Source organism: Canis lupus, chromosome 16, assembly GCF_048164855.1.
Source record: "Canis lupus baileyi chromosome 16, mCanLup2.hap1, whole genome shotgun sequence".
NCBI lineage: Eukaryota > Metazoa > Chordata > Mammalia > Carnivora > Canidae > Canis > Canis lupus.
The window spans coordinates 40,138,097-40,164,175 of NC_132853.1; the positions used below are offsets into that span (position 1 = coordinate 40,138,097).

Consider the following 26,079-nt stretch of genomic DNA (forward strand, 5'->3'; position numbering starts at 1 on the left):
AGGCTGAGGCCAGCAGGAGGGTCGCCCCTTGGAGAGACCAAGGCTTAGTGTCCCTGGTGGGGGAACTCATGCACAGCCATCTCTTCGCCCTCCTACCTCCTAAGGCTCCAAGGTTCTAGGCTGGAGCCCTGTGAGTATGTATTGAGTTTAATCAATTCCAGATCCTCAAACGCTCCTTTCTGACTCCCCTCCCCATGTCTTTGCCACACACATGGTGGCCATGAGCGCATGGGGGACCCAGCCAAGGAGGCAGCAGGCTGCTAAGGGAGCCCCCAACTCCCCATCCCACCTGCCCTCACAGCTTCCACTGGATCTATGTGTTAGTTTTATTTTCTTTGCTTTGGTCTATACAAAAAAAACCAATAACCAAAAACATAAAGCGAGAATAATAAAACTCTCTGCTGGGACCACCCCCAGCCCCCCACACCCACGTGAGGAGGTGGTGGAGGGTTTGAAACAGGAAGGGGAAGAGAAAGCCCCTCACCGCACACCAGAGGGGTCAGCCAAGAGCACTTCTCAGGAGTCAGCTAGGGCGGTTGTGTGGGTGGGATGGGGTGCTCCCAAGCAGGGGCCAAAGCCAGCTGAACATCCTCGAGAGGGGAGCAAGCAGTGTCCTCATCTCCGTCCCATCTCCCTGGTCCGTCCCTGAACTTCTCAAACAAGCTTTGGATTCTGGGACTTTGAGCATTGAACCTGGGTTCTGGCCACCCCAGGGGCTCAGAACAGTTGGTGGGTTGGAGTTCAGTGAGAAAATCAGGCCCAGAGAAGGAACCAAAGCTCTGAGGGGCCTGGGTTGCTGGAGTCAGGCCACCCAGGGTGGGGGTGAGAGTGGGGGGTGATTACTGGGTGGGGGAAGAGAGTGAGTGGTTGAGTCTAAAGCTTTAGTGCCAGGGCCACAGAGGTGGGAGGGGGTGTTGGGCCCTGGACCCACAGCCTAGGACAGAAAAGCAGGAGCATCCCTAGAAAGACCCTATAGAGGATGTCTGGAGGCATGGGCCGGCGAGAAGTCACAGCGAGAAGTCGTGGCCCTGCTCCCCTGGGCTCAGGCACTTTCCTGTCTCGCCCCATCGCCCACATGGAGAGCCTCTCAGATGAGGAACCGCACCTGGGGGAGGGGGAGTTATACACAGAGGGGTCAGGGCAGGCCTATGGCCTCCAGGAGCTTGTGCCACCCCCGTGTCACCCACCCACTACCCACCTGCCCCCAGCAAGACAAGGGAGTGAGGCAGGCCAAGGCACGCCTTCCTCAGGGGAGCTCAATGGCAAAAGGCCCCACACTCACTTCCCCCAGAAAAGGGCCAAGGTTTCAAAGGAAAGATGACAGGGCCTTTGTGAGAAGCAGGTTCTAGCGGGGAAGAAAAGCATGTCTCAATGGCCCAGAGGCCCCAGGCATGGGGGAAGCCTGCAAGCAGGAAGGTGCCGTACTGGATTGCAGCCAGCTAGGCCAGCATATGGTCCGCCGTGGGGTAGGGGGGCCTCAGGCCGTCGCTGTAAGTGTCGATGGGATAGTCCGCGTCCATGTCCATGTGCATGTCCAGGGGGTCCAGGGGCACATCACTCGAGTACATGGGGCGGTAGGTGGCGTCCATGTCTGGGGAAAAGAAGGGAAGAGGACCTTCTAAGGTCTGCAGACCACCCTGCTGGACCTCACAGTCCATCTCCAGTGGGCCTGACCCCTTCTCCACTCCCCTACATCAGGGGGCCTACACAGGAGTAGGTGTGGACTCTGCAGTGGCTGCCACTGGTCATGCGGCCCTGGAGACACAATGCCTCTCCTTCACTCACATCCCCAGACACCCCACACTGCAGGGTCTCGGGGACCCCTGAGGAACTCTGCACACACTCACCATCTGCGTAGGGCTCATTGATGGGGATCATGCTCTGGGCCTAAGGAAAGAGACAGAGAAACATTGCAGGAGGGGAGAAGGGTGCAAAATGTCAGCTCTGGGCTGGGGGGTGGGCAGCTAGAGATGCTTCTACAAAGAGGGAAAAGCATAGACCCCTCGAAGGAACAGAGGAATGAAATGGGGTTACACAGTGCCCCAATGGACTCCTCTCCTCAGTCACTTCCGAAGAGTTGAAGTTCCCACCGTTCTCGCATAGGGATGCCCACAAAACCAGGGCAGCCCTGGGGACAGCAGTGCACAAGATGCCTTGAGAACGGGTACTGGGAGCTGCCCCACCCAGGATCGGGGCAGCACTAGCCTACAGAGCACCTCTGCACACGTTAGAAAAAGGCATTGCCCCCTGCTTCAAACACTTCTAATAACATGGACAAAATAAAATTGCCATTCTGGCAGGTCAAAAGCAGATAGTTTAACCTACCTCTGCCATCTGCTAGAAATGGTCATCAATGATCCAATTACAAAATAAAAATCTGAAGTTGACAGTATGGTAGGAGGAGCTCCCTCAAAGGCACTGTCCATGTGTAGTGTGCAACTTGCACAACCATACATTGCAGTCCAACCCAGGATACTCACAGCCTCCCATGCAGCTGGGTCATGCTTGAAGAGGGAGTTGGTGAGCTCCACAGATACGCGTTTACGGTAATCTGGGTTCTTGTCCTCGGAGATGCGGAACAGGACAGCCGCAGCGTAGGTGGCTGAGCAGAGAGGAGAGGAAAACTCAATTAAGCGCCTGCCTTCACCCTGGCTGGAGGACCAAGACCCAGCCCCCGCTGTCTCCCCCTGGCCCACAGCACAGCCCCTCACCGGTGCCCTCATTGCGGGAGTGCAGTAGCTCCATGAGTGGAGCTGAGGCCCCCTCAGCATCAATTGCATCAGCTGCCTCCTTGTCCTGGGCCAGCTCACACAGCACCCCGGCAGCCACGCGCTGGATGTTCTCCACTGACGAGTACAGGAGCTGGGGATAGGGAGGGTGCGTGGGGTGGGGAAGGGGCGCAGGTGGGTAAGGTGTAAGGCAGATGGGCAGCCCGCTCGCCCCCCAGCCCTGTTAGTCTCAGCTCCCCTTTTCTGGACTTAGCACCAGCTCCTACTAGAAAGTGTGGAAAAGTCTAAGAAACATAAAGAAATAGGAAAGAAAACCAGCCATAATTCCCCACCCACATATAGCCTTTGTTAATACACTGGCATATTTCCATCATGTTTTTATCATAGTCCTGTTTTAGGACTATGCATCCCTATTTTTATTTTTATTTTATTTTATTTATTTATTCATGAGAGACACACAGAGAGAAAGGCAGAGACACAGGCAGAGGGAGAAGCAGGCTCCATGCAGGGAGCCCGACGGGGGACTCGACCCCAGGACTCCAGGGTCAGGCCCCGGGCTGAAAGCAGTGCTAAACTGCTGAGCTACCTGGGCTGTCCCTTATTTTGATATTTTGATTCCTGTTTTGTTTGTTTGTTTGTTTTACCTCACACTGTAACATAAGGCATTTTCCTACATTATTAAAAAGCTTTACCTAGAAATCTGAGTCCATACTGATAAGAAAAAAGAGAGTGTTAAAAAGCCAAACAATAACAAAAAAACAAAACAAAACAAAACCCCTCATTGGTCACAACTGGAGGTTGCAAGGATGCTAATCCCTTACTCTGAACTCTAGTACTTAAAGGGAAAAAATTTGAAAAGCCAAAAATTCTTCAACCTCACTGTATTCAGCCATATGATATAATGGACTTTTTTTTTTTTTTCAAGATTTTATTTATTTATGGGACACCTGTGTGGCTCAGCAGTTAAGCGTCTGCCTTTGGCCCAGGGCGTGATCCTGGAGACCCGGGATTGAGTCCTGCATTGGGGTCCCTGCATGGAGCCTGCTTCTCCCTCTGCCTGTGTCTCTGCCTCTCTCTGTGTGTCTCTCATGAATAAATAAATAATTTTTTTTTAAAGATTTTTATTTATTTATTTTCACCAGCCCAGAGCATTCTCATTTTTTTTCTTTGCCAGTTTGATAGCGGAAAATGGGACGATCTCACTGGGAGCATAAGCTTCATTTCTTTAAACTCCTGGGGTTGAACACTGCCTGTTTATGAGCGACCTGGGATTGTTTCTGCCTCTGCCCATCTAACCACTGGGGTCTAGTATTACTGAGCTCTTTTATATGAAGGATATTAAACTCTTGTCTGTTGTGATACTTGCAAACATTTTCCCAGTTTGCTACTGACTTTTTCTTGCTTTTTAGACTGTTTCTGACATACAGATGATTTTAACGTTTATGTGGTTGAGATATTTTTCTCATTTGTGATCTCTTCCCTTGCTTTTGAGCTTGGAAAGCCATTCCCATGCAGGGATCTGCTAAGGGGTCACTCCTGGCATGGTCACTGTTCTCCAAACTCCTCCAATGACCTCTTGATGACTGGCCCAGACCCACCAAACCCATGGCTGCCAACCTCCCACTTTCAGTAATGGGGATGTGCAGGGGTTGGAGGGACCTCTGCTCTCCACCTGCCCCAGACTCACCTGTACAAACAGGGGTATAGTGTTGAGTCGGAAGATCTCCATGCGGTTCATGGGATCCCGGGCGAGGATGTGCAGGGCTCCAGTGCAGCCCTCCACAATCTCCTCCATCCTCACACCGTCCTGTACAACAAGAGGCATTGGGTCATGGCAATTGATAGCCCTTGGACATGCCCAAATGCCCCCACCGTGACAATCTGCCAAACTTCATTGGTCTTTGGAGTTCCATTCAACTACAACTTGCCTCCTCATTTACACACACACACACACACACACACACACACACACTCCCAAGCAGGACACCTCTGACCCCCAAGGAAAGCACCACCAGCAAACTTACCGTGTAGGGCTGCTGTGTGCCTGCAGCCACATGACGCTGGGCATCCTGGTGAGCCTTGACCAGCAACTGGACAAGGCGGGGAATAACTGCTGCCTCCTGCAGTGGGGCATGGTTTGCTGGGCACAGAGCCAGATTCCTGATCAGGCCGATGGTTGCCTGATAAGAAAAAGGACAATAATCAGGGACATTCTTGGGCATCTAGAGAATCCCAATTTCTAAGCATCATCTCCTCCTTCCCTTGTCATCTCTCTATCCGCCAGGCCAGACACAAACATGCTCCAGACCATGAGCCACTCCTAGCCCATGTCCCTTATTCCATAGAATCTGTGGGTCCTCATGTCTAATGCTAACAGTCCCTGCTAAAATGATGCCCCACTCCAGAACATTCCACCAGCCCCATGGCCTGACCCTCACCCTTGTCCCTTCCCTCAACAACCACCCTCCCCTATACACTGGAGTTTTACCTGCTTTTCGGCTAATTCCCAAACCCTGATTAGCAGGGAGTCCTTGCTATGGTTGACCTCAAAGCTTCCTGCTTTACTGATACTCCTATTGTAATCAATCCCCAGCAAGGCAGCTCTGGGAAGAAGTGTCCTCCTCAGGGCACCCCATCTCCCAGGGGCCACTCTGGCCTCCTAGGGTCCCTCAGGGTCTTGCGAAGCAAGCTATCATCTCCTCTGACCCGCAAAACAAGAAGCCAGAAGACTAGGCACAAAAATCACGAGATGAGGACGTGAGCACAGGTAGATGAACTACCAAGGTCACTTGTCACTTAGCGGCTAGGTGAAACCCTCCCCCCGCCTCAAGCTTATGGTAGGGATCAATCCCAAAGAGGGACCACATGCCTTTTTCTCTCACTATGGGTTTTTAAAATTCAATGTAGGGATCCCTGGGTGGCGCAGTGGTTTGGTGCCTGCCTTTGGCCCAGGGCGCGATCCTGGAGACCCAGGATCGAATCCCACATCAGGCTCCCGGTGCATGGAGCCTGCTTCTCCCTCTGCCTGTGTCTCTGCCTCTCTCTCTCTCTCTCTCTCTGTGACTATCATAAATAAATAAAAATTAAAAAAAAAAAAAATTCAATGTATAACTACTTGAGAGTCATTCCTATCTGTACTGTCAAACTGTCTAAAACTTCATCAATGGGAGCCCTGCTAGCTGGCTCTCCTGCCCCCAGGCAGCCTCCTGTAGAGAAGGCTGTACCCCTTCACAGCCTTCACTCCCTCCAACAGATGCTAAATGTGTCCCCCCAGAACCCTTTCTATTTTTTATCTGGTTAGGATCCCTCCTCAAATTTAGCAGATGTGGCCTTCTGACACATGACACTTTGCTAGCCTCCTTGTATCTAGACATGGCCACATGGTCAAGATCCAAAGCATGAGTGGAAGCAATGTGTCCCACAGACTGGCAACATCACCCTGGAATGTGTTAGGAAGGCAGCGTCTCAAGCCCACCACCACCTACAGACCCAGGGCCTCTCTGCTCCATGGCTCTGCCTGTACTCAGCTAGCACCTAAATCCTGCCTGCGAAGACCTCCTACCCCCCGCCTAACCCCCGCCCCAGCCACAGGGGAGACCTTGACCAGCGGCCACTGGTTGGGCTGGTTGAGAAGCTTGACAATGGCCGGGATGCCGTAGTTGAGGCGCACGGAGTTCTGGGCCATCTCGGCCTCCGGGTGGCGGCTGGTGAGGTGGCGCAGGGCGCAGACGGCGGGCTCCGTGATGTCATCCTTGTCGCCAGCCCGCAGGATGGCATGGATGAGAGCCTCCACGCCGCTGTTCTGGGTCACCAGCGTCTTATTCTTGCTGTTGTTGCACGTCAGGTTGGACAGAGTGCCCGTGGCACAGGTGAGGACATTGACGTCGTCCACACTCAGCTGGTTCACCAGGATCTTCAGGACGCTCTCCAGGCCCTCCTGTGGGTTGTGGGGGAGGCAGCAGAAGGTGAGGGAGACTCTGCTCCCGGAGGTCTTCCCAAAGGTGTCCAGGGGGAGCGAGATAGCCACGCAGCTGAGAGCCAACGGGCCGTGCCCACGTGCCTGGGAACCGTTGCCCCGGCGCCTCTGCCAACGCCCCGTGAGAAGGTGGCACAGTCCCATGGGGCAGTGGCACTCGGAGCGGCTGAGGGCTCCCCACAGAGCGACCGCCAGCAAGCCATCTATGATCTCAGGCCGGTCTCCAAGCTCATGCTCTTGCCTCCAACCCCCATCCCGCCCCCTGCATCCTCAGACCCAGGCAGGGTCAGAAGGAAACGTGAAGGAGGCCACCTGTTTCAGTGGCCCAGCTGACTGCTCTTCCCTGGCTTCTCATCATCGTTCTGGGCCTTCATGCTGCCCCTCTCAGTGGTCCCCAGACCAAATCCACTTCCAGGAAACATCAGTGATCTAGAAGCCTCACTTCTCCCAGGGGGAGCCACATGGGCCTTGTGGTAGAACAGAAAGACCCCAGGCTCTGAAATGACACTCCTGAATCCCACCTCTACCACTTACTAGCTGTGATCAAGGGCCATTACGTCACCCCCCTGGGACCCTGTTTCTTCACCCAACCAACTGGCTCCCCTTTCCATCTCTAGTTGTTGAAAGGGGAAAGCAAGCCAATATCCATCAGGGCCTAAGCAGAGTCCAGCATGTGGCCGGGGGCCATTAAACAGCCTATTGATGGGGGGCAGGGGCCTCCTAGGAATGGTAGTCAGGTGGGAAGGTGGAACCAGGAGTCTTGTCCTAAAACTGCCATTTTTCCTTAAACTGTGTTTTTAGCTACCAGAGCCCTCAGGCCATCTCTTGGTACATTACTGCTCCTTGTTGCAGGGTCTGTGTCAAAATTACTCCCCTGGTATCATCTGAACCCCAGCTTAGGAATATCAGCCCCTTCCTCTGTTCCCCTTCCTGAGTCCTTAACAGCCATTAGAGCCCTAAGCTAAAGGGATGAGGAATTTCAGGGATTTCAGGGTATTTCCAGCCTTAGTCACAGTGGGGCAAGATGTAGAGGCCTCAGGCCTCCCATGGCTCCTAAAGTCAGAGTCCCAGACAGGAGACTGCCTGTGGCAAGAGGGGAGCATGAGGTGGCTGAAGAGGTGGACCCCAGCCCCCAAGGTCTCCCTCACCTGTTTGGTGGCCACATCCGAGAGGTTGCGCAAGGTCCAGAGACAGTTCTGTACAAGGCGGGGGCTGTTGCTTGTCAGGTGTTTGCCCAAGGCCTGCATCCCACCTGGGGCGAGAGATGGGAGCGTGTAAGGCAGGGGAGCATGGCTCACCAAGCCCAGCTGCCAGACAAGGCTCCCACCCCGCCCCTCCAGGGCACAAGGGCTGTCCTCGCAGGCCATCCTCACCAGCCTCCACGATGGCAGGCTTATTGCTGGGACACACAGACAGCACCTTGAGCACCCGGCTGGTGGTCCAGAGCAGCTTCTCATAGCTGTAGTTGCGCATGATCTGCACAAGGGCCTGGGGTCCTCCATTGGCCAAGATGATGAGCTGAGGGGGAGACAGTGGAGAATGAGTGTGAGATAGACAGGAAATATGACAAGGAACAAGGAAAGGGGAGGAGGTGACAGAGCTGTCGCTACCAAACTTCAGCTAAAACCTGAACAGCTTTTGTGACTACTAAAAAAGCCAAAATTTTGGGACACCTGGGTGGCTCAGCAGTTAAGCACCTCCCTTCAGCTCAGGGTGTGATCGTGGAGACCCAGGATCAAGTCCCACATCGGGCTCCCTGCATGGAGCCTGCTTCTCCCTCTGCCTGTGTCTCCGCCTCTGTCTCTCTCTGTCTCTCATGAATAAATAAATAAAATCTTAAAAAAAAAAGCCAACATTTTTTTTTAAGATTTATTTATTTTATTTATTTATGACAGACAGAGACAGAGAGAGAGAGACAGAGAGAGAGGCAGAGACACAGGAGGAGGGAGAAGCAGGCTCCATGCACCGGGAGCCCGATGTGGAACTCGATCCTGGGTCTCCAGGATCGCGCCCTGGGCCAAAGGCAGGTGCTAAACCGCTGAGCCACCCAGGGATCCCCAAAAGCCAAAATTTTTTTTTTAAGATTTTATTTATTTATTCATAGAGACAGAGAGGGAGAGAGAGAGAGGCAGAGACACAGGCAGAGGGAGAAGCAGGCATCATACTGAGAGCCTGACGTGGGACTCGATCCAGGGTCTCCAGGATCACGCCCTGGGCTGCAGGCGGCGCTAAACCGCTGCGCCACCAGGGCTGCCCAAAAGCCAAAATTTTTAAAAGGATGTCTGGGTGGCTCAGTCAGTTAAGCCACGGTCTCCGGCTCGGGTCATGACCCTGGGGTCCTGGGATCAAGCCCCACCTTGGGGTCCCTGCTTAATGGAGAGTCTGCTTCTTCCTCTGCCCCTCATCTCGCTGGTTCTCTCTCTCTCACTCTCAGATAAATAAATAAAATTTTTTAAAAGATAAAAGAAAAAAGGATAATAAACAATGCTGACAAGGATGAGGTGAAACTACTAACAGACACCACCAACAACACTGTAAGTAACACGATCCTTTTGGAAAGCATTTGGCAATCTGGGTACAAGCCCAGAAATATTAAAAACCCTTAGCCCCACTGATGAAAAAATTTCCCACTCTTTGGGAAAAGCTGTGTGTCCAAAAATGCTCATGACAGCATTGTTTATAAAGGTAGACAATTGGGCAGCCCAGGTGGCTCAGTGGTTTAGCGCCACCTTCAGCCCAGGGTGTGATCCTGGAGATCTGGGATCGAGTCCCACATCGGGCTCCCTGCATGGAGCCTGCTTCTCCCTCTGCCTGTGTCTCTGCCCCTCTCTCTCTCTCTCTCTCTCTCATGAATAAATAAATAAAATCTTTTAAAAAAAAAAAAAAAAAAAAAAAAAAAAAATAAAGGTAGACAATTGAGAGCAATCTAAATGCCCTCCCTAAGAATAAAGTCTGGGGCCCCCACTTAATGAAATGCTATCTGCCATTGTAGAGGGTGATTTTGAGGGTATGGGAAAAAAATTAAAAATACATAGAAAACAGATCCAAAGTTGTACATTTGCCATGACTACAACCATGTACAGACATGCCCACAGGACGGGTCCACAGGAAGCACACGGAGATAGCAGTGGTTGCATAAGGATAGTGACTTTTTTCCTTTTCCTCAACCTCAGAATATTCAGTTATATGATGAAAGATGTACAACCATGTATACTCATATATTTAAACCAAAAGGGGTAAAGAGGCAGTGGTCCAAAGCTACAGCTGGATAGAAGGAGATACACTGGAAGGCCTCGGGGTGTGGTTGGGGGGGTGCACGGCAGCACAGCTCACCTTGCTCTCCTGGTTGCCATAAGCCAGGAGCTGCAGGCAGTCGGTGGTGATGGCCAGGAACTTGGGGTTGTTTTTGTTGAGCAGGGGCACCATCTTCTGCAGCCCATCTGCCAGGCGCACCGCCATCTTGGCGCCCTCCTGGTACAGCAGCAGGTTGTGCAGCGTGGTGATGGCGTAAAACAGGACTGACTCCACCGGGGAGCTGGGATGGTGGGCAGTGGCTTGATGTGAGTCGGGCCCCAAAGGTCTGGCATAAATGAGGGCTACCTCCCCCCAGGAAGCCTTCCCCATACCAACACCCCCATGGAAACAGCACTTTAGGGATCGAGTCCCACATCGGGCTCCCTGCATGGAGCCTGCTTCTCCCTCTGCCTGTGTCTCTGCCTCTCTCTCTCTGTGTCTCTCATGAATAAATAAATAAAATCTTAAAAAAAAAAAGGGGGGGGGAACAGCACTTTACTAAAATCTCATGGGATCCCTGGGTGGCGCAGTGGTTTAGGGCCTGCCTTTAGCCCAGGGCGCGATCCTGGAGACCCGGGATCGAATCCCACATCGGGCTCCTGGTGCATGGAGCCTGCTTCTCCCTCTGCCTATGTCTCTGCCTCTCTCTCTCTCTCTCTGTGTGACTATCATAAATTTAAAAAAAAATAAAAAATAAAAAAATACTAAAATCTCATCGTCCCTTGAGCCCAGCCCCGCTCTTAGGCACAGATCACACAGCACACACCACTCCTCTCCCCACCAGGACCATGACTCCGCCTGCTTCTGGGCTTTTAGCCCAGGGCTGAGCGCATAGTCGGTACTAAGGAACTACCACATGGGAGGCCATGTGCTAGAAAGGTCCTGTGAGGGGGTCAGAGTATCTCCCACCTCAAGGAACTCACAGCCTGGCATGGATAGAAGGAGAAAGACCAATGAACCTTGCAAGGCTGGGAAAGATACAGGGGGCAAGGGGCTATCTCTGCTGTTCCCTCTGCCTGGGATACTCTTCCCTTCATCTACGCAGGCCAAACCCCACTCATCCATCAACCCTCAACTCATCATCCTGCTGTTAGAGTGCACAGCTTCCCGGAGCTCTGAGCAATCCTGGGCAGACCTCTCTCCAGCATATACTGTATCCTAGTAACTAACACGCCGGTCACATGCCTATTCCGCCTGCTAGGCTGTGAGTAGCTGAGCACCAGGACTGGGCATGGGTCTGCACCTGGCACACAGTAGGTCCTCAATACCTGATGTATGGAAGCCCAGGGAAGAGAGGGGGTAGGCCCAAGTGAAGGGAGTCCCCGGTATCCCCCAGTGGGTAGGGGTGGGTACCTGAGCATGCGGACCAGGGCAGGGATGCCGCCCGACTTGAAGATGGCAAGCAGCCCCTCACGGTGGTGGGAGAGGTTGTGCAGGATGCTGGTGGTGCAGCGGGCTGTGTCCAGGTCACTGGTGTTCTGCATAGTACGCACCACGGCTGCCACCAGCTGGGGCGAGCCCATCAGCGCCCGCCGTGACGCCTCTTTCTTGGACAGCTGGTTCACGATCATGGCTGCCTTGGTCACCACCACCTGAGGGGGACGGGGAGGGATGGGAAAAAGTGAGCAGAGGGGCCGGGCTGGCTGCCACCGTGAGATGGGGGGAGGAGGGCAAGTGACCCCCTCCACAAAGTTCAGAGGGACCCAGCTCAGACTCTCCCTGCTGATGGGGCCCTGCGTAGGGCCGGCCCCTGCGGACACCTGACCTCTCCCCTCTCTGCCCTGCCCCCACCCTGGCCAGGCCCCCCACGGACCGGGTCCTCGTCGTTGAGCAGTTTGGTGAGTTCAGGCAGGGCCCGGGTGGCCAGCTCGGCGTCGTCCTGGTAGTTGATGAGATGTACGATGGCTGACTTGAGCAGCTGGGACGGCTCGGCCAGCCGCTGCAGGTTGGTGGTCTGCCCTTCCACCTGGGTGGCCAGTAGCAGCGAGCTGTCTTCGCCCGTCACGCCAGGACACATGGCCTCCCGTACCCGCTTGGCTCTGGCTGTCGTGGACATTTGGTACTCCAGGTCACCTGGATGGGGGGGTGTCAACGGGGAGGGACTGAGTGGCAGGATGGGCAGGGGTGGGGGGGACACAGGGGGCAGGGCAGGCCTTGTAGACCGGGCTCTCTGGGCTGGCTCCCACCCCGACCAAAGCCCCAGCAGCACCACTTGTGATTCTGCCTCTAACCGGGGGAGGTCACCACCACCTCAGTCATGTCAGCTGTAAAATGGGGCACCACCTGTTCTGTCCGTCACAGGGAATTTTTATAGGGAATTAAATGAGATAATAGTTGTAATTTGCTCTGAAAAGAAAGGATGTACTACACACATCACTACAAAAGTGTTAGTGAAGATTACTATCATGGGAACAGTTAAAAATTTTTGACCACTTACAAAGTGCTTAGCAGTGAATTAAACGTTTTTCTTATATTTTCTCATTTAATCTCGTAATAACCCTAAAAGATAAATACTATTACTATCTCCATTTTACAGATGGGGAAACTGAAGCCCAGAGAGTTGTTTGGTTTTGTTGTTGTTGTTGTTTTCCTAGAAGCCCAAGCTGGGGTCTGAACTCAGACAGGCTGACTCCAGAGCCCAAACCCCAACCCTATGCCCCTCCCTTAACAATCAGGTTGGGGTAGCAGCAGACAACCCAGGTCTCCTTTCTTTGAGATCTCATGATTCTAATTATATCCTCATCATCTCCAAAGGAGGCAACTCTCCCATTATAGAGGCAAGCAAATAGAGGCCCAGAGGGCTACCCAGTATCATACAGCAGATCAGAGGGAAAGGTGGGAGTGTGGGTTTCAGAAGGCAGGAGGTGGGTTCTTAGCTAAGACTCCGGGTTCCACCCCCTGGGTGGGTCCAGGAGCCCCACAAATAGGTGCCCAAACTTCCCAGGCAGCCTGGCCCTGGCAAGTGTCCCGATGCCCTGAGGAGAAAGAGGCAGAGGTTCCACCCTCCAATTAGTCAGGAAGGAGGAGACACCCACACAGCTTTCCCACCTGGAATGCTGTACTTTTAGCTACCAACACAATGCCTGGTTCTCCCTGCCTGCTGTCAGGGAGGAGAGCCCCGGGCGGAGGCTGAGTTCTGAAGGGCCTCCACCTGTCACAGCCCGCCCCATACCTTTCCCAGCTCCCACAGCTCATCCTGTTCAGTGTTCGGGGCCCGGGAGGCACCCGTGGACAGCAGTCCTAGGGCTCGGATACCCTTCTCCCCCAGAGAGGCCAGCGCCCTAGCTGGTGAGGCATCCCCTGCTGCCAGAGGCCCAGAGCTGGGAGCCCGAACTGGGTCGTCACTCTGCCACCTGGCCACAACCTACCTGTAGGTCTCCTCCTACCCTCGTCAGGAGCCCTGCCTCCCCGTCAAACTTGGGGCCCCTGGAGCAAAAGGACCATCTTCCCCAATCGTCCATGGGCCTCTTGAGGGCAACAGTGACACCTTGTCATTACACTGTAAGCTCATCGAGGGTAAGGACCCTGCCTTCAGACTTTGCTTCTCCCTCCATACGAGAAGTTCAAGGAAGAGGAATCTGCCGCCCTCTCAGATGGGGGCAACCCTGAAGTAGCTGTGCCTCCTCCCTCAGACAGGAGCTCCCATTGTCTGCCTCCTTTTGCCCTGACCTTCCTCCAGGCCCCAGACTGGTTTTCTGCTGAAGTATTTCCATGGAATAGTTTCCCTGAACGAGTCCCCGGGGCTCCTGACCTTGGCTCTGGGGCACCTGGGTATAGGTGGTGGTCTTCTTGAGCGTGTACTGACGCCCGCAGGCCTCATCCTCTTCCATGATGCCCTTGCTGCTGACCGAGGGCACACAGGTGTTGGCACCCGAGTGAATGCCAGAGTCATAGGTGTATGTCTGTTGCCACTCAGTCACTTTGATGGGTTGTTCAATCAGGTTCATCACTTCCATGATGGCTGCTGGGGACACAAAGGAAGGCAGGAAATTAGCTGGCTCCAGTGAGGCAGCCCATCATCATCTGGCCCAGCCCCGGCTTCAGCCCATTCCCAGGCCCAGGGAGGGAATCCCCACCGTGGGGTGGGATACCCTAGGGTGAGTCCAGGGCTTAGATCGCTTACCTCCAGCCCAGGATGGAGCACACCCCAGGGGGCGTGGGGCAGTAAAGAGCCAGATGCCCCAACCTAGCCCTGGGCTTGCTCATCTTGCTCTCCCCAGGCCCACACTCTCTGAGCAAAAGGTACCCAGGGCCTCCAGCAGGTTCTGGGATCCCACAGACCCACCCCCCCCCATCCACTAGGGCTCTCTGGGAAAGTCTATGGTGAGGCAGCTACACCCCAAGCATCGGACAGGAAACTGGGTGGGGCAGGGAAGCAGTCAGACGGGTTTCTCTGGAGAGCCCTGGAGGCTGCTAGGAGCAGTCAGAGGCTCCCTTGGAGACTCCAGGATCTCAAGGATCTTTCCTGAAGATGGGGCAGGATCACAAGTGACCCCAGAGGCCCAAGCTCTAAGATCCCTGTCTCTCCGGCACCCCAGGTCTTAGAAGCCTTTTCTGGAATTCTGAGCCCCATCGACCAGTTCGAAATACCAGCCACATATGACTGGACCAATTCACTTCTCTGCAGAACCCAACCCTCATTTGCAAAATATGGATAACACCACCACCACCACCACCCCCCCCCCCGCAGGTTGTTATGAAGGCCAGATTTGTAAAGGACCCAGCCGGGTGCCAGGTACATAGTGGGTGCTGGGTGTTGGTGGCCGGCCACCTATCAGCGGTGCCTCTCCCTCAGTGGGGGGTTCCCACTTCCTGTCTTTGTAGAACCCAGGCTAAGATAAGGGGTGAGGCAGGCCTCAGGAGGGGTTGCTGCTATTCAGGCACCCCTCCATCTCTCTGCAGAGACGTGGGGGCACTTGAGGTGCATGAATTGCTGGGCCGTACTGTGTACCAGGGTGGTGGACTCTTACTTGGTCTGTTTGGCTTCCCTGTCTCGGGAGCTGACCCCTGAGTCCCACCCCTGGGAGGAGAGGCAAGGGGGGCTGTGCTCCGGTGAGGGCCTGCCTGGTGCAGAGCTTTCAATAAGGCTGTCATCTGCGCAAGCAGGTTTTAATGCAGATCCTCTGCTCCCCCCGTTTATGGACAGGGGAACTGAGGCTCCACCAGGTAAGGTGGCAGAGCTGGGACCAGGCACAGGTGTGGGTGACACCCCAGTCTGAGGCCTTGGCACATGCAGACTGTAGGCTGGTCCACCCATGAAGACGGGCAGTACTCAGTACCTCAGACCTATTGTCCTATGGTGATGGGGGCCCAGGTTCAGCTGGTTCAGCCTGGCCCCACCCCAGGAACAAAGATCTTTAGGGTATGTCTTCCCAGGGTCACCCTCAAGGAGGAGGATGAATGATCCTCAGGCCTCCCTGCCTTTTATGGTGACACGGGCTCCTTCCCGGCCTATGAGCACACCTGGAACAGGCAGAGGCAGGAGCCAGACCAGCTCCCGGCTGCCTCCTTCCTCTCCTCCCTTCACCCCAAGTGACTCAGAGTTTCGAGCTGATAAACAGAAGCAGGCCCAGAACACCAGACAGCAGGCTCCGTGCCACCAGATGCACCCAGCTGCTTCCTAGGCACTGGCCAAGTGCGGCTATTTCAGGAGGAGCCCTCGGCCCCCACCCTAACCACGCACTGCCCAGCGTACTCCTGCCTTCCCTGGTGGGAGAGAGAAAGAACAGAGAACTTTGGAGGAGGAAGCTTGTCACGGAGCCGCCCCTGGGGAGGAGAAAGCCCTGGGGAGGAGGCCTTGGGCGGCCCAGTGCTGCAGAAGGAAGGTAAAACTCTATCAGGATTAACCCTGTAATGTCACTATGCCAGGCAGAGGGCTGAGCAGGCATCTGGGCACTGAGATCTGTTTCAGGACAAACGGGAAATCTCCAGCCCTGCTCAGTAAGAACACCCCACCTGAGCCAGTTAGAGCCCCCCTCCCCCAGCATCCTGCCCAGAGCAGAGACCATTCCACCTCCCCCTGGGGCTTCTCAGCCAGAGGGGCACAGGCCTCACCCTGAACCTCAGAATCAACCCCCCCACCCCACTCCCCACCAGCCTCCATCCACAGGGACCCCCGAGGTCAAGGCTGGCCACAGGAGGAGCATTTTCCCAGCCAGGGAGGGGGTGACGGGGGTGGAGTCCCCTCACTACCACCCCCCCAGCCCAGGCCTGGAGCCAAGAGAAGCTAAGGGCTGGCAGCTGCCCAGAGCAAGACAGAGGCCACCAGGAGGTCAAAAGATCCATGGGGGCGGAGACACTCGGCTGCTTTTACAGTCAAATGAATCTCCAGCCTGGTGGGGCATTTTACCGGTCCCAGTTTCCAGTTGAGGAGACTGAGGCACCACCCTAAGAACAGGGCAGCGTTCTGCTGGGATCCGGGGTCTGCCTCTCTGCACACCAGCCTCCAGCCCACTAAACAAGGCTGCTCCCCTGGCTCCTAACGGGGGACGCCCTGCAAGGAGAGAGGGCCAGACACTGGTGTACGACAGGGGCTGGCGAGAGCATGGGTAGAGCTGAGCCCCTTGCCAGCAGGCGAAGAGGCTGGGGAGGCCAAGGGTGCTCATAGTTGGAGCCAGAGAGCCCTGGCTGTGAACTCAGGAGTCCCAGGCCTTTGGTCCTGGTCCCAGCCACAGAGACCCAGGCTGACTGGTGTCCTTAGGCAATTACTTGCCCTCTGTGCTTCATCCACAGAGAGCGTGGCCCAGCTGATCTCAGAGGAGCGTTGAGATCTCTCAGCCTTCCCAAGACAGACAAGAGAAGGCTGAAGGTGGGCCACGGGAGAGTCAGCAAACAGTGCAGAGAGGACACACACTAGAACTCTTCTCAAGGAAAGGATCCTAGGGTGAGCTCCTCCTGCAGCAGGAAGGTGAGGAGTCAGACCTCAGGAAGGACTGTCAGGCCACCCCACCTTTCTCACTGGCTCCCAGGGGAACCAGGGCAATTCTCTCTCACCAAGAAAGAAAAGTGCTGTTTTGGCACTTCCCAGGGCGGAGGGGGCCGCACCCAGCTTGGTCTCACCCCTCTCCACCCTGCACCCGGAGCGGGACTGCCACAATGCCCCTGGACAGAGCCAGGGTGGAAGTGGGTGAGACAGGCGCGGGCCCTGCCCACACGCTCCGGCCAGAGCCGGGCAGAGCCAGACACCGGGCAGCTTTCTGAGTTGCATGGGGGGCCTTTGTTTCACAGCATGCTCTACTGCTGGAACACAGGAGGCCGAAGCCAGCTCAGGAGATCACAGGGTAGGGTGGGGACAGTACAGGGGACAGGAAGAGAAGCCTGGGCCCTGGAGAAGGAGCGCCAAGGTAGGAATGTGCAGGCAAGCTCTGGACAGACCCTGCCCTTCATTCCTGCTTCCTCCCCAGCAGCCTGCCACTGGGCACCCTAAGTCCAAGACAGTCCCGGCACAGCGTGGTCCAGCCGAGACGCTAAAATTAACTGCCACTGGGGTTCCTGGCTAGCTCAGTCGGAGGAGCAGGCGACTCTTGATCTTGGGGTTGTGGGTTTGAGTCCCACATTGGGTATAGCAATTGCTTAAAAATAAAATAAAATATTTTTAAATATTTTAAAATTTTATTTTAAATAAATAAATATTTTATTTATTTAAATAAATAAAATATTTTTAAAAACCTAAATAAGGGGGATCCCTGGGTGGCTCAGCGGTTTGGCACCTGCCTTTGGCCCAGAACACGATCCTGGAGTCCCGGGATCGAGTCCCGCGTCGGGCTCCCTGCACGGAGCCTGCTTCTCCCTCTGCCTGTGTCTCTGCCTCTCTCTCTCTCTCTATGTCTATCATGAATAAATAAATAAAATCTAAATAAATAAATACCTAAATAAAGGGATGCCTGAGTGGCTCAGCGGTTGAGCATCCGCCTTCAGCATCTGCCTTCAGCTCGGGGCATGATCCTGGAGTCCTGGGATCAAGTCCCACATCAGGCTCCCAGCATGGAGCCTGCTTCTCCCTCTGCCTGTGTCTCTATCTCTCTCCCTCTCTCTGTCTCTCATGAATAAATAAATAAAATATTTAGAAAAAAACAACTAAATGACCCCCCCCAAAAAAATGAACCCCACATTGGGCTCCTTGCATGGGGCCTGCTTCTCCCTCTGCCTTGTCTCTGCCTCTCTCTCTCTCTCTCTCTCTCTCTCTCATGAATAAATAAATAAAATCTTTTAAATAAATAAATAAATACCTAAATAAACAACAACAACAAAAAAACCCTGCCACCAGACCTACCTCAGGCCCCTGCCCCACCAGTGCTGGGCACAGCTGGGCTGGGCGGTGGGGTGCCAAGTGTCAATAAAACACCTGGGAATGAGGACAGGAATGGGCCAGCTGGAAGCAGACTTAGACACATTGCATGGGAGAGCTAGGAGAACAGGCAGGGTTCTCCAGCAATTCCTTGGGCCAGAGACCAGCAGATCACGGGCACAGAGGAAGGGGGCTGCGGACAAGCCGGAGAGCACGGGAGTCAGGGGAGGCGATCCATCCATCCTCACTCACTGGCTGCGTGCCCTTGGGCAAGTCACTCGACTTCCCTGAGCCTCATATTCCTCATCTGCAAGGTAGAGATAATCAAGCCACTCCTTTCTTCAGACCATGTGTGGATTGTGGATCTAACACAGCCGTGACTGTGGAAGCCCTCTGTGGGCAGTAAAGGCCCAGGCGAGCTTTTTTCTATTAGCAAAGCAAAGAAATGGCAGAGGAGGAGCCAGCAGAGCCAGGCCCAGCAAGGTGGCCAGCGGCCAAGCCTTCCTTTTTTGGGACCCAGGACCAGGGAGGATGTCTACCTCCCAGCCCCAGGCCAGAGCCCCTGGAGTGGGGTGAGGTGTGACTGGGGAGTTGTGCCTGGTCCAGGAGGGAAGACACTGCTCTGCCCACTGACCACTGCCTTGCCTTTCCCCAGTGACATGTGCTGCTTCCTGCAGCCAGGGCTGGCCAGGCCAGTAGGCCTGGACATTCCCCACATAGCAGTCCCAGGAGAGAGGCTGGGCTGAGCAGGGCCACCAGCCCCCACCCTTCCCCACTGTCTCTGACTCCAGCAGAGATTTGGCCAGCGCTCCCAAGAACAGACAGAAACAGACCCTAGAAAAGTAGAGACAGATGTGACTGCTTCCTTTGAGAGCCCTGTCTCCCCCAACAGGCTGGGGCTTCCCAGCTAGGCCTCCCCGCTCAGACTGGTGTGGCTTCCAGGAGGAAACAACCCACAGACTAGAGGTCCCTTGACAGGTACTGTAATCTCTCCATTCAGAATGGTCATTCCAGGGCAGCCCGGGGTGGCTCAGTGGTTTAGCGTTGCCTTCAGCCCAGGGCGTGATCCTGGAGACCCGGGATCGAGTCCCACGTCAGGCTCCCTACGCGTGGAGCCTGCTTCTCCCTCTGCCTGTGTCTTTGCCTCTCTCTCTGTGGGTCTCTCATGAATAAATAAACAAAATCTTAAAAAAAAAAAAAAAAAAAAAGAATGATCATTCCAAGCAGGCAGAGACTAAAGTGGGCACAATGTATGGCCAGGGCCCTGGGGACAGGAGTAGACAGAGGAGCCCATCCTCCTGGATGCTTCCAGAGGAAAACCCTCGCTTCCGGTCTGGAGGGCAGCCCAAGCTACTGCCCAGGACTGGCTGGGGGTAGGGGAGGCTCAGGTCAGGCCGTCCCAGCTGCTGTTTGTTTTCTTCCTTCTGGGCTCCCTCCCAAAGCAAACAAACCAGGGTGGGAAAATGAAGGGGACTTGGAGGAAGGGAAATGCAGGGCCAGGTGGCTCGACCCTAAGAACCTCCGGGCTCCCCTGGAGAGGGCTCCAGCTGGAACTCCCGTCTCTGCTGCTGACACTCTGTGGGCAAAACCCCAAATCAGTGGATCACCCCAAACCAGGGCTCCTGGGAATGGAAAAACACTTCATCCAGCCTCAGGAAACAACAAAGGCTTGACCTGGGTCAGTGTCACATCACACACAAGGGCCCCTGGAGGGGGGCTTGGGGGGGCACAGCTGGTATCCTCTCCTTAGGGGGTGGTCCCCAGGGTTTCATTCTGCAGGATTGCCTGACCCCCTCCTGGAAGTACAAGGAAAAACCGACCATGACTTCCCTGTTCTGCATTTGCTGGAGAAAACTAGGATGTGGATAAAGATTTGGTTAAAATTTGTTTTTGTTTTTTAAGATTTTTATTTATTCATTCATGAGACACACAGAGAGACAGAGGCAGAGACACAGGCAGAGGGAGAAGCAGGTTCCCCGCAGGGAGCCCGATGTGGGACTCCATCACGGGACCCCAGGGTCATGACCCAAGCTGAAGGCAGATGCTCAACCACTGAGCCACCCAGGCGTCCCTAAAATTTGTCATTGTATACAGAGCATGAGATCATTGAGATGGAGGCTAAGAAACAAGATAATGCTAAGAAAAAGAGAAGGGGAAGAAATGTTAGTGGTGGGATTATGGAGTGAGATAATGGGTGATTTTTTTTCTTCTCTTGCAAACTTTTCTAAACTTTCCAATCTTTGAAAAGATACACTTTTTCAATCAAGAGGTTGGAGGATTCACACAGTCCAGCCTCTCCCTCAGCCCCAAACAAGAAGCATACTGATCGCCCAGCCCCTTCCCAACTCTTCAGGTCTCTGCCACTCAGTCCCCGTCCCTACAGTGAGAAGGAAAGCAGGCCTGTTAACCCACACTCTGCAGGTCACAGGGAGCAGAACTTCTTGTCCTGAGGGTCCCCAAAGGCTAAGGTGCCAGGAGGCTGAGCAAAGAGCTTTCTCTTCAGGCCTGGCCAAGGAAGTTGCTAGAAATTGGGGCAGTCCATGTCCCCAGACCGCCACTAGATTTAACCATGCCCCAGGGGAGAGGCCTGGGGGACCTGCCCCAGCCACACCTCTCTTTCTCTCACAGGGGTCACTGGGCCAGCGGGCTCATGGATACCTGTCCCTCTTACCACCAGGACTCTCTTCTCCCAACAGACACAAGACTGTGAGTTTCCCCAGGGACCCCCCCACAGACCTCAGACTGGCACCAAAGGCACTGACTCCTTCCTGTCCTCTCTCCTGGGCATGATGGCCCTCGTCCAGCTCCCACAGAGCCCTGCTTCCTCCTCTTCAGAGAAGAGTCACCTCTGACCTTCCATCTCTCCCTCTTATTCAGCAATGCAAGATCTCATCTCTAACAGACAGGAAGTCCTTCCTCCTGTCTAGCCTCCATTCCTTCCCTAAGAGCATCAGTCCCGGCTCTTGTGTCCTCAGGGATGATAGAAAACCGCAAGCCCAGAACCCTCTCTATAGCATCAGATCATTCTCTTTCCTTCTCTGTCACATCAAGTCCCCTCAGGCTTCTCTTCTCCAGGATCAATAACCCTGGGAGGGGGGGGGGGTATCCTCCTCTTGACCTCAAGGGATTCAGAAGCCCAGTGCTGACAGGCAGTGCCCAGGCTACACCCACAAACAGAGAGGCCCCATTTCCCAGGCCCATTCTGGTGTCAGGTGCCCAGCTGCCAGAGACAGTGACACCAGCCCCTCCCTCAGGGACCAAGGCCCTAGCTGACCCCACACCCATCACCAGAAAGGCACTTCCGGGTCCTAGGGTCCCGGGCTCCCAAGCAGAGGACAGCCAGCTTGAGGCCCCAGAGCAGCCAGGCACAATCCTGAAGCACAGTGGCCCAGTCCTAAATCTGACTCTCGTTTCCGTCTCCTCCCCAGAGACCAGGCCCCCCTTCATCTTGGCACAGCCCCAGTCCCCAGCAAAGCAGGAAGCCCCACTTCCTATACAGGGACAAGCCCAGAACAGCCCAGGGTCTGGCCCAATGTAGGCCAGGAGGCAGCAGCAAGTTTGACCCCTGCCCTCCTCTCCCCCACCAGCCTCCTCCACACATGTCCACAGCCTCTGGCCTTGGGGAGATGTCCCCCTCCCCCAGGAACTAAAAACCAAGCCACGGAGGTTTCAGAAGGCTGGAGGCTAGGACATGAGTCACCCCCTCCTGACCAACCTGCCCCCACCTTCACCACCCACACATACCTTCCTTGGTCATTTAGAATTCTCTTCTCCCCAGATTCCCAAACAGAGGCTCTCAAAGAACAGTGGCAGATTCTTCCCAGAGCTGTAGTGGGGTGATACACAGTACAGCAGAATGGGATCCAGGCTTGGAACCAGAGGACCCAAAGGCTAGTCTTGGCCCTTCTTGGGTCTCACTGTGCAACCTTGGACAAGTTACTTAACTTCCCTGAGTTTCAATTTCCCTATCTGCTGGACAGGGTAATGATAACCTGCCTCTAGGGACAGTCACCAGGATTAAGTGAGAACACTCCATGAAAGTGCTTAGTATCTGTAAAGTCCTCCCTTGCTTTTTTAGTCACCATTTATCAAATACTTATTGGGTTATGGGTATTACTCCCATTTTGTAGAGATCACTGAGGCTCAGAGAGATGAAGGGACCTGACCAAGGCCACACAGGTAATGAGTGGCAGGGCTGGGATTCAAACCCAGAACTGCCCTACAGTAATATCTCTCCAACAGCCCTTCCACTGACAGTCACCCCATCACTCTCAAGGGGCTCCTCTCCCCAACCCCTCATCAGAACCTGCCCCACGAGCCTCCAGGAGGGAATCCTTCCTACATGTTCTCAAAGCTTCCACCCTGGCACCCCAAACAGAGGTTCAGAGGGAATGGGGGTGGGGGCAGGGTGGAGGGCTCCTGTCACCCAAGGTGGGGCTTGATCTAACAAGAAATGGCTCACTGGATCCTACCTTTCCCCCCCTCCCCCACTACCTCCCTTCCCGTGAACCACCAGTTTCCACCAGGCACCTCCTAGTGATACTTCCTCAGTATTATCTTTTGATCACAGCCACAAACCAGATTAGCTAAACTAATCATTTAACCAATGTAATTACAATGCCTTCCCCTCCTCCACTTTGGCACACAGAAGAAGGAAAACAGGTTATTTTTGCCCAAATTCCATGACCTTTTGCCTCCCCGGAGGAACAAGACCCACTAGAGCAGAAGGATGGGGTTCCCTCCTCAGCCTCCCCTAACCCAGGGCGTTCCATGAAGATGGGTCTGACCCCTCCTCACTCCCCCAACTACAACCATGAAAGAGGTGGTAGGGTCTTCCCAACTGAGTCAGGCCCAATAGCCCTGATTCCCTCCAAAACTCCCTTCACCCCAAGACTGAGGGAAAGCCTGGCTCTTCTATTTCCCCTCTGCTCCTCAAGGAGGCTGGCATCCAAATCCCTGCAGAGAGACCACACCTCCTATTTTTGAAAACGAGGGCTGAAAGCCTGGTGATCTCCAACTCTGCCCTGGGAAGGGGCTCTCAGGAGATTGGAGTGAAAGGGGCCCTCATGCAGCTCTCCTGAAACCTTCCCCCCTACAGCCTGTCCCACTCTCCCCACCCAGCAACCTCAGGAAGGGGTGGCTGGGGGACTGCCTACAGAAGCCTCTAGAAGGAATGCAACTTCAAAATCCAGAAATCAAATGGAAACCAAACCCCAAGCTCCACACTCTTCAGACTCAAAGACCAGCCAGCTATATAACGTGGGGGATGGGGTAAGGGAAAAAAAGGCCAGAACAATCGCTCCCCCCCTCCCCACCCTCCTCAGTTTGGCCTGGCCCTGCCCCACCCCCATTCCTGGGGAGGGGGCAAAGCTTGGGAGAGAGGCACTGGCGCAGGCCTCAAGCGAGGGGGTGTGGTGGTCCCCGGAGGCAGGAAGAGAAGGAAGAAGCTGCTTCCCCTTTGGCCCACCCCCCACCCCTGCCCCCACCTCGGGCCCTTGGGGCCCAGCAAACAGGATGGAGGTGGGGGCAGGGAGGACAGGGTCAGAGAGCAGGCACTGGCCCAGGTTCACCCAGGCCGGCTGGGGGAGGGGGCTCTGCCCCAAGACGGACCCCCTAAGCCTGGGGGAAAGCCCTTGAGCAAGGAGGCAGGAAAACCCGCGGAGAAAGCTGCCGTGAATACTTCCAGCTAGAAAGTTTGTTTGGGGTGATTTTTTCGAGGTTAGAGAAGAAGAGCAGTCCTGTTCCCTGGAAGCAGCAGCCACTGGAAACAGGGCCAGTGAATTCTCCAACTAGGCTCGACCCCTCCGCCCGCACCCCAGTCCGAGCCACGGGTGCCAGACACCAGCTGCGCGCGGAGCCGGGCCCTGCGCCAGTCCCGCTGTCATCCCATCCCATCCCACCTCTGGGGGCTGGGCCCTGGCCCGACACCCACCGGGCCGGACCGAGGCGCCGCAGGTACAGCACCGACGAGGCCGAGGAGCGGAGGGCTGGGCCTCGGGACTCTCCGGGCGCTCACCTGCTCCGCAGGTGGGGCCTGCGTCGCTGGGAAAATGTGCGCTCGGCCCCCAAGGCTGGGCAAGCCGGGCGCAGACAATAGGGCCCCACCCAAGCCTGGGGGAGTAGAGAGGGAGGGAAAGCGAGGATGACGCGTGAGGTGGGGTGAGGGTGGCCCCAAAGACACCAGCGGCAGCAAGTTTCCCGAACTGTACATTCCTGACTACGGAGTAAGCCTTGGGACGCAGACGAGCAGGGCAAAGTCTCCCTCGCGGGAGTCAGGGCGCGAGTCGGGCACGCGGCGTCTGGCGAGCTCACCCCACGGGCCGCGGGTCAGGCGCTACCCCAGAGACACCTGCCCTCGTCCCTCCCCGCCCTCCGCAGGTCTCCGGCGCACTCGGCCCCCGGCGCCTCCTCCCGAACCGCGCGCCCCCTAAGTGGCGGCCCCAAGGAGCCCAGCGCGCCCCCTGCCGCCGGTGCACGGTGGCGCTTCCTGGCTCGCGCCCTCACCTGCCCGGAGACCGCGGGCATCGGCCTCTCGGGCGCCCGCCGCCCCTCCCTCGCCCCCGCCGCCCCTGCCCCGCTCGTGCGCACCTGCGTGTGGAGCCTGGCCGGGCTAGGCAGGGGGCGCGCCGGGCTGGGGGCCGGCGCGGGCAGCGGGCTGGGCTCGGCGCGCTCGGGCGGCGGCTGCTCCGGACTCTGGCCAAGGCAGCAACTCCGTAACCGAACAAAAGGCGAAGGGACCTGACAGCCAAGCCCCGCCTCTCGCCCCCTCGAAGCCCCGCCCCCGAGGGAGACGCCCACCCGCTGGTGAGGGCTCACTGGCTGCCTCTCCCGACGGCCCCGTCGGGGGGCGGGGCCTCGCGCCCGGGCCTCCTCCCCCGCAGCCTCTGTTTATCCGCTGGCCATTGGCCCCGGGGACTGCTAGTCGGCTCCGCGGACGGCCTCCAGCTTGAGGTTCCAGCCTCCCTCCGCACCTATTGGCAGACAGAAGGTTACTTCCTCCCGATTGGGCAAGGGATTGTCAGCAAGGCTGGGGAAAGCACCAATGGGAAGGATGGGGTGTGTCTTGCCCCACCCTAGCTCTGAGCAGGTGAGGCTCCTTACTCTCCCCTTCCCCCTACCTGTCCAACAGGTGAGTCAGGAGGCGCCATGGGAAAGGACAGACGCCTTCACAGGCCAGCCAACTCAGCGTCAGGCGTGAGGCTTCTTTGGGCTTATTCACTCTTGCCACAGAGGGATAATAACATATTTGTATAGCACTTCATAGGCTTTTTTTTTTTTTTCTGGGTTGGGATTTTTTTTTTTCCCCACCAAAGACGGAATGCGCATGAGATTTAGAATCAGAAGGCCTAAATAAATAAATAAATAAATAAATAAATAAATAAATAATAAATAATAAATAAATAAAATAAAATAAAATCAGAAGGCCTGAGTTTGGTTTCTGCCGCTTAGTAGCTATCTGATCTCAGGCAAGTTACCCTACCTTTCGTCCTGTTCATCTATAAATTATTCATCTTTCACCACTTCATCTATACATTGGGTACATTAGCTGTATCTGTCTCATGGGGAGTGTGGGAATAAAACTAAGGCTTGTGAAATCACTTGGACGACTGCTAAATGTTAGAATTTAATGATATGGAGGGTTTTTTAAAATTCTCATGACAACTCTGGGGGGGGATTAGGACAACAAAATGAGCCTCATTTCAACAATGAGGAAAGCTGAAATTCAGAAAAGTCACAAAACAACAGAGTGGCACGCTAGAACTCCTTTCTTCTAATTTTTTTTTTAAAGATTT

At 55.1% G+C, this 26,079-nt stretch overlaps 1 protein-coding gene across 4 annotated transcripts; it reads right to left on the reverse strand.

Annotated features, from left to right (window-relative positions):
* Positions 1-312: 312 nt before the first annotated feature.
* On the reverse strand, positions 313-25,030 carry JUP (junction plakoglobin). 4 transcript variants are annotated; one of them, XM_072780530.1, is made up of 14 exons: positions 24,875-25,030; positions 13,751-13,963; positions 11,813-12,072; positions 11,353-11,591; positions 10,039-10,240; positions 8,079-8,223; positions 7,854-7,957; positions 6,328-6,666; positions 4,754-4,909; positions 4,417-4,536; positions 2,712-2,862; positions 2,481-2,602; positions 1,848-1,887; positions 313-1,591 (listed from the first exon to the last, which is right to left on the reverse strand). In XM_072780530.1, the coding sequence occupies exons 2-14, from the start codon at positions 13,953-13,955 to the stop codon at positions 1,440-1,442; spliced, it is 2,235 nt and encodes a 744-aa protein (XP_072636631.1). In that variant the 5' UTR covers positions 13,956-13,963; positions 24,875-25,030; the 3' UTR covers positions 313-1,439. The 4 variants fall into 4 exon arrangements, with proteins under 4 accessions (XP_072636631.1, XP_072636632.1, XP_072636633.1 ...); XM_072780531.1 differs by having other exon boundaries at positions 13,751-13,960; positions 24,875-25,015; XM_072780532.1 differs by lacking the exon at positions 24,875-25,030 and adding an exon at positions 24,219-24,334.
* Positions 25,031-26,079: the final 1,049 nt, after the last annotated feature.

Coding starts and splice junctions, on each gene's coding strand:
- JUP (XM_072780530.1), bottom strand. CDS start 13,955: ATGGAAGTGATGAACCTGATTGAACAACCCATCAAAGTGACTGAGTGG. Junction 6,667..7,853: donor CGGATGTGGCCACCAAACAG/GTGAGGGAGACC, acceptor CACAACCCACAG/GAGGGCCTGGAGAGCGTCCT. Junction 2,863..4,416: donor CTATACCCCTGTTTGTACAG/GTGAGTCTGGGG, acceptor CCCTATCCCCAG/CTCCTGTACTCGTCAGTGGA.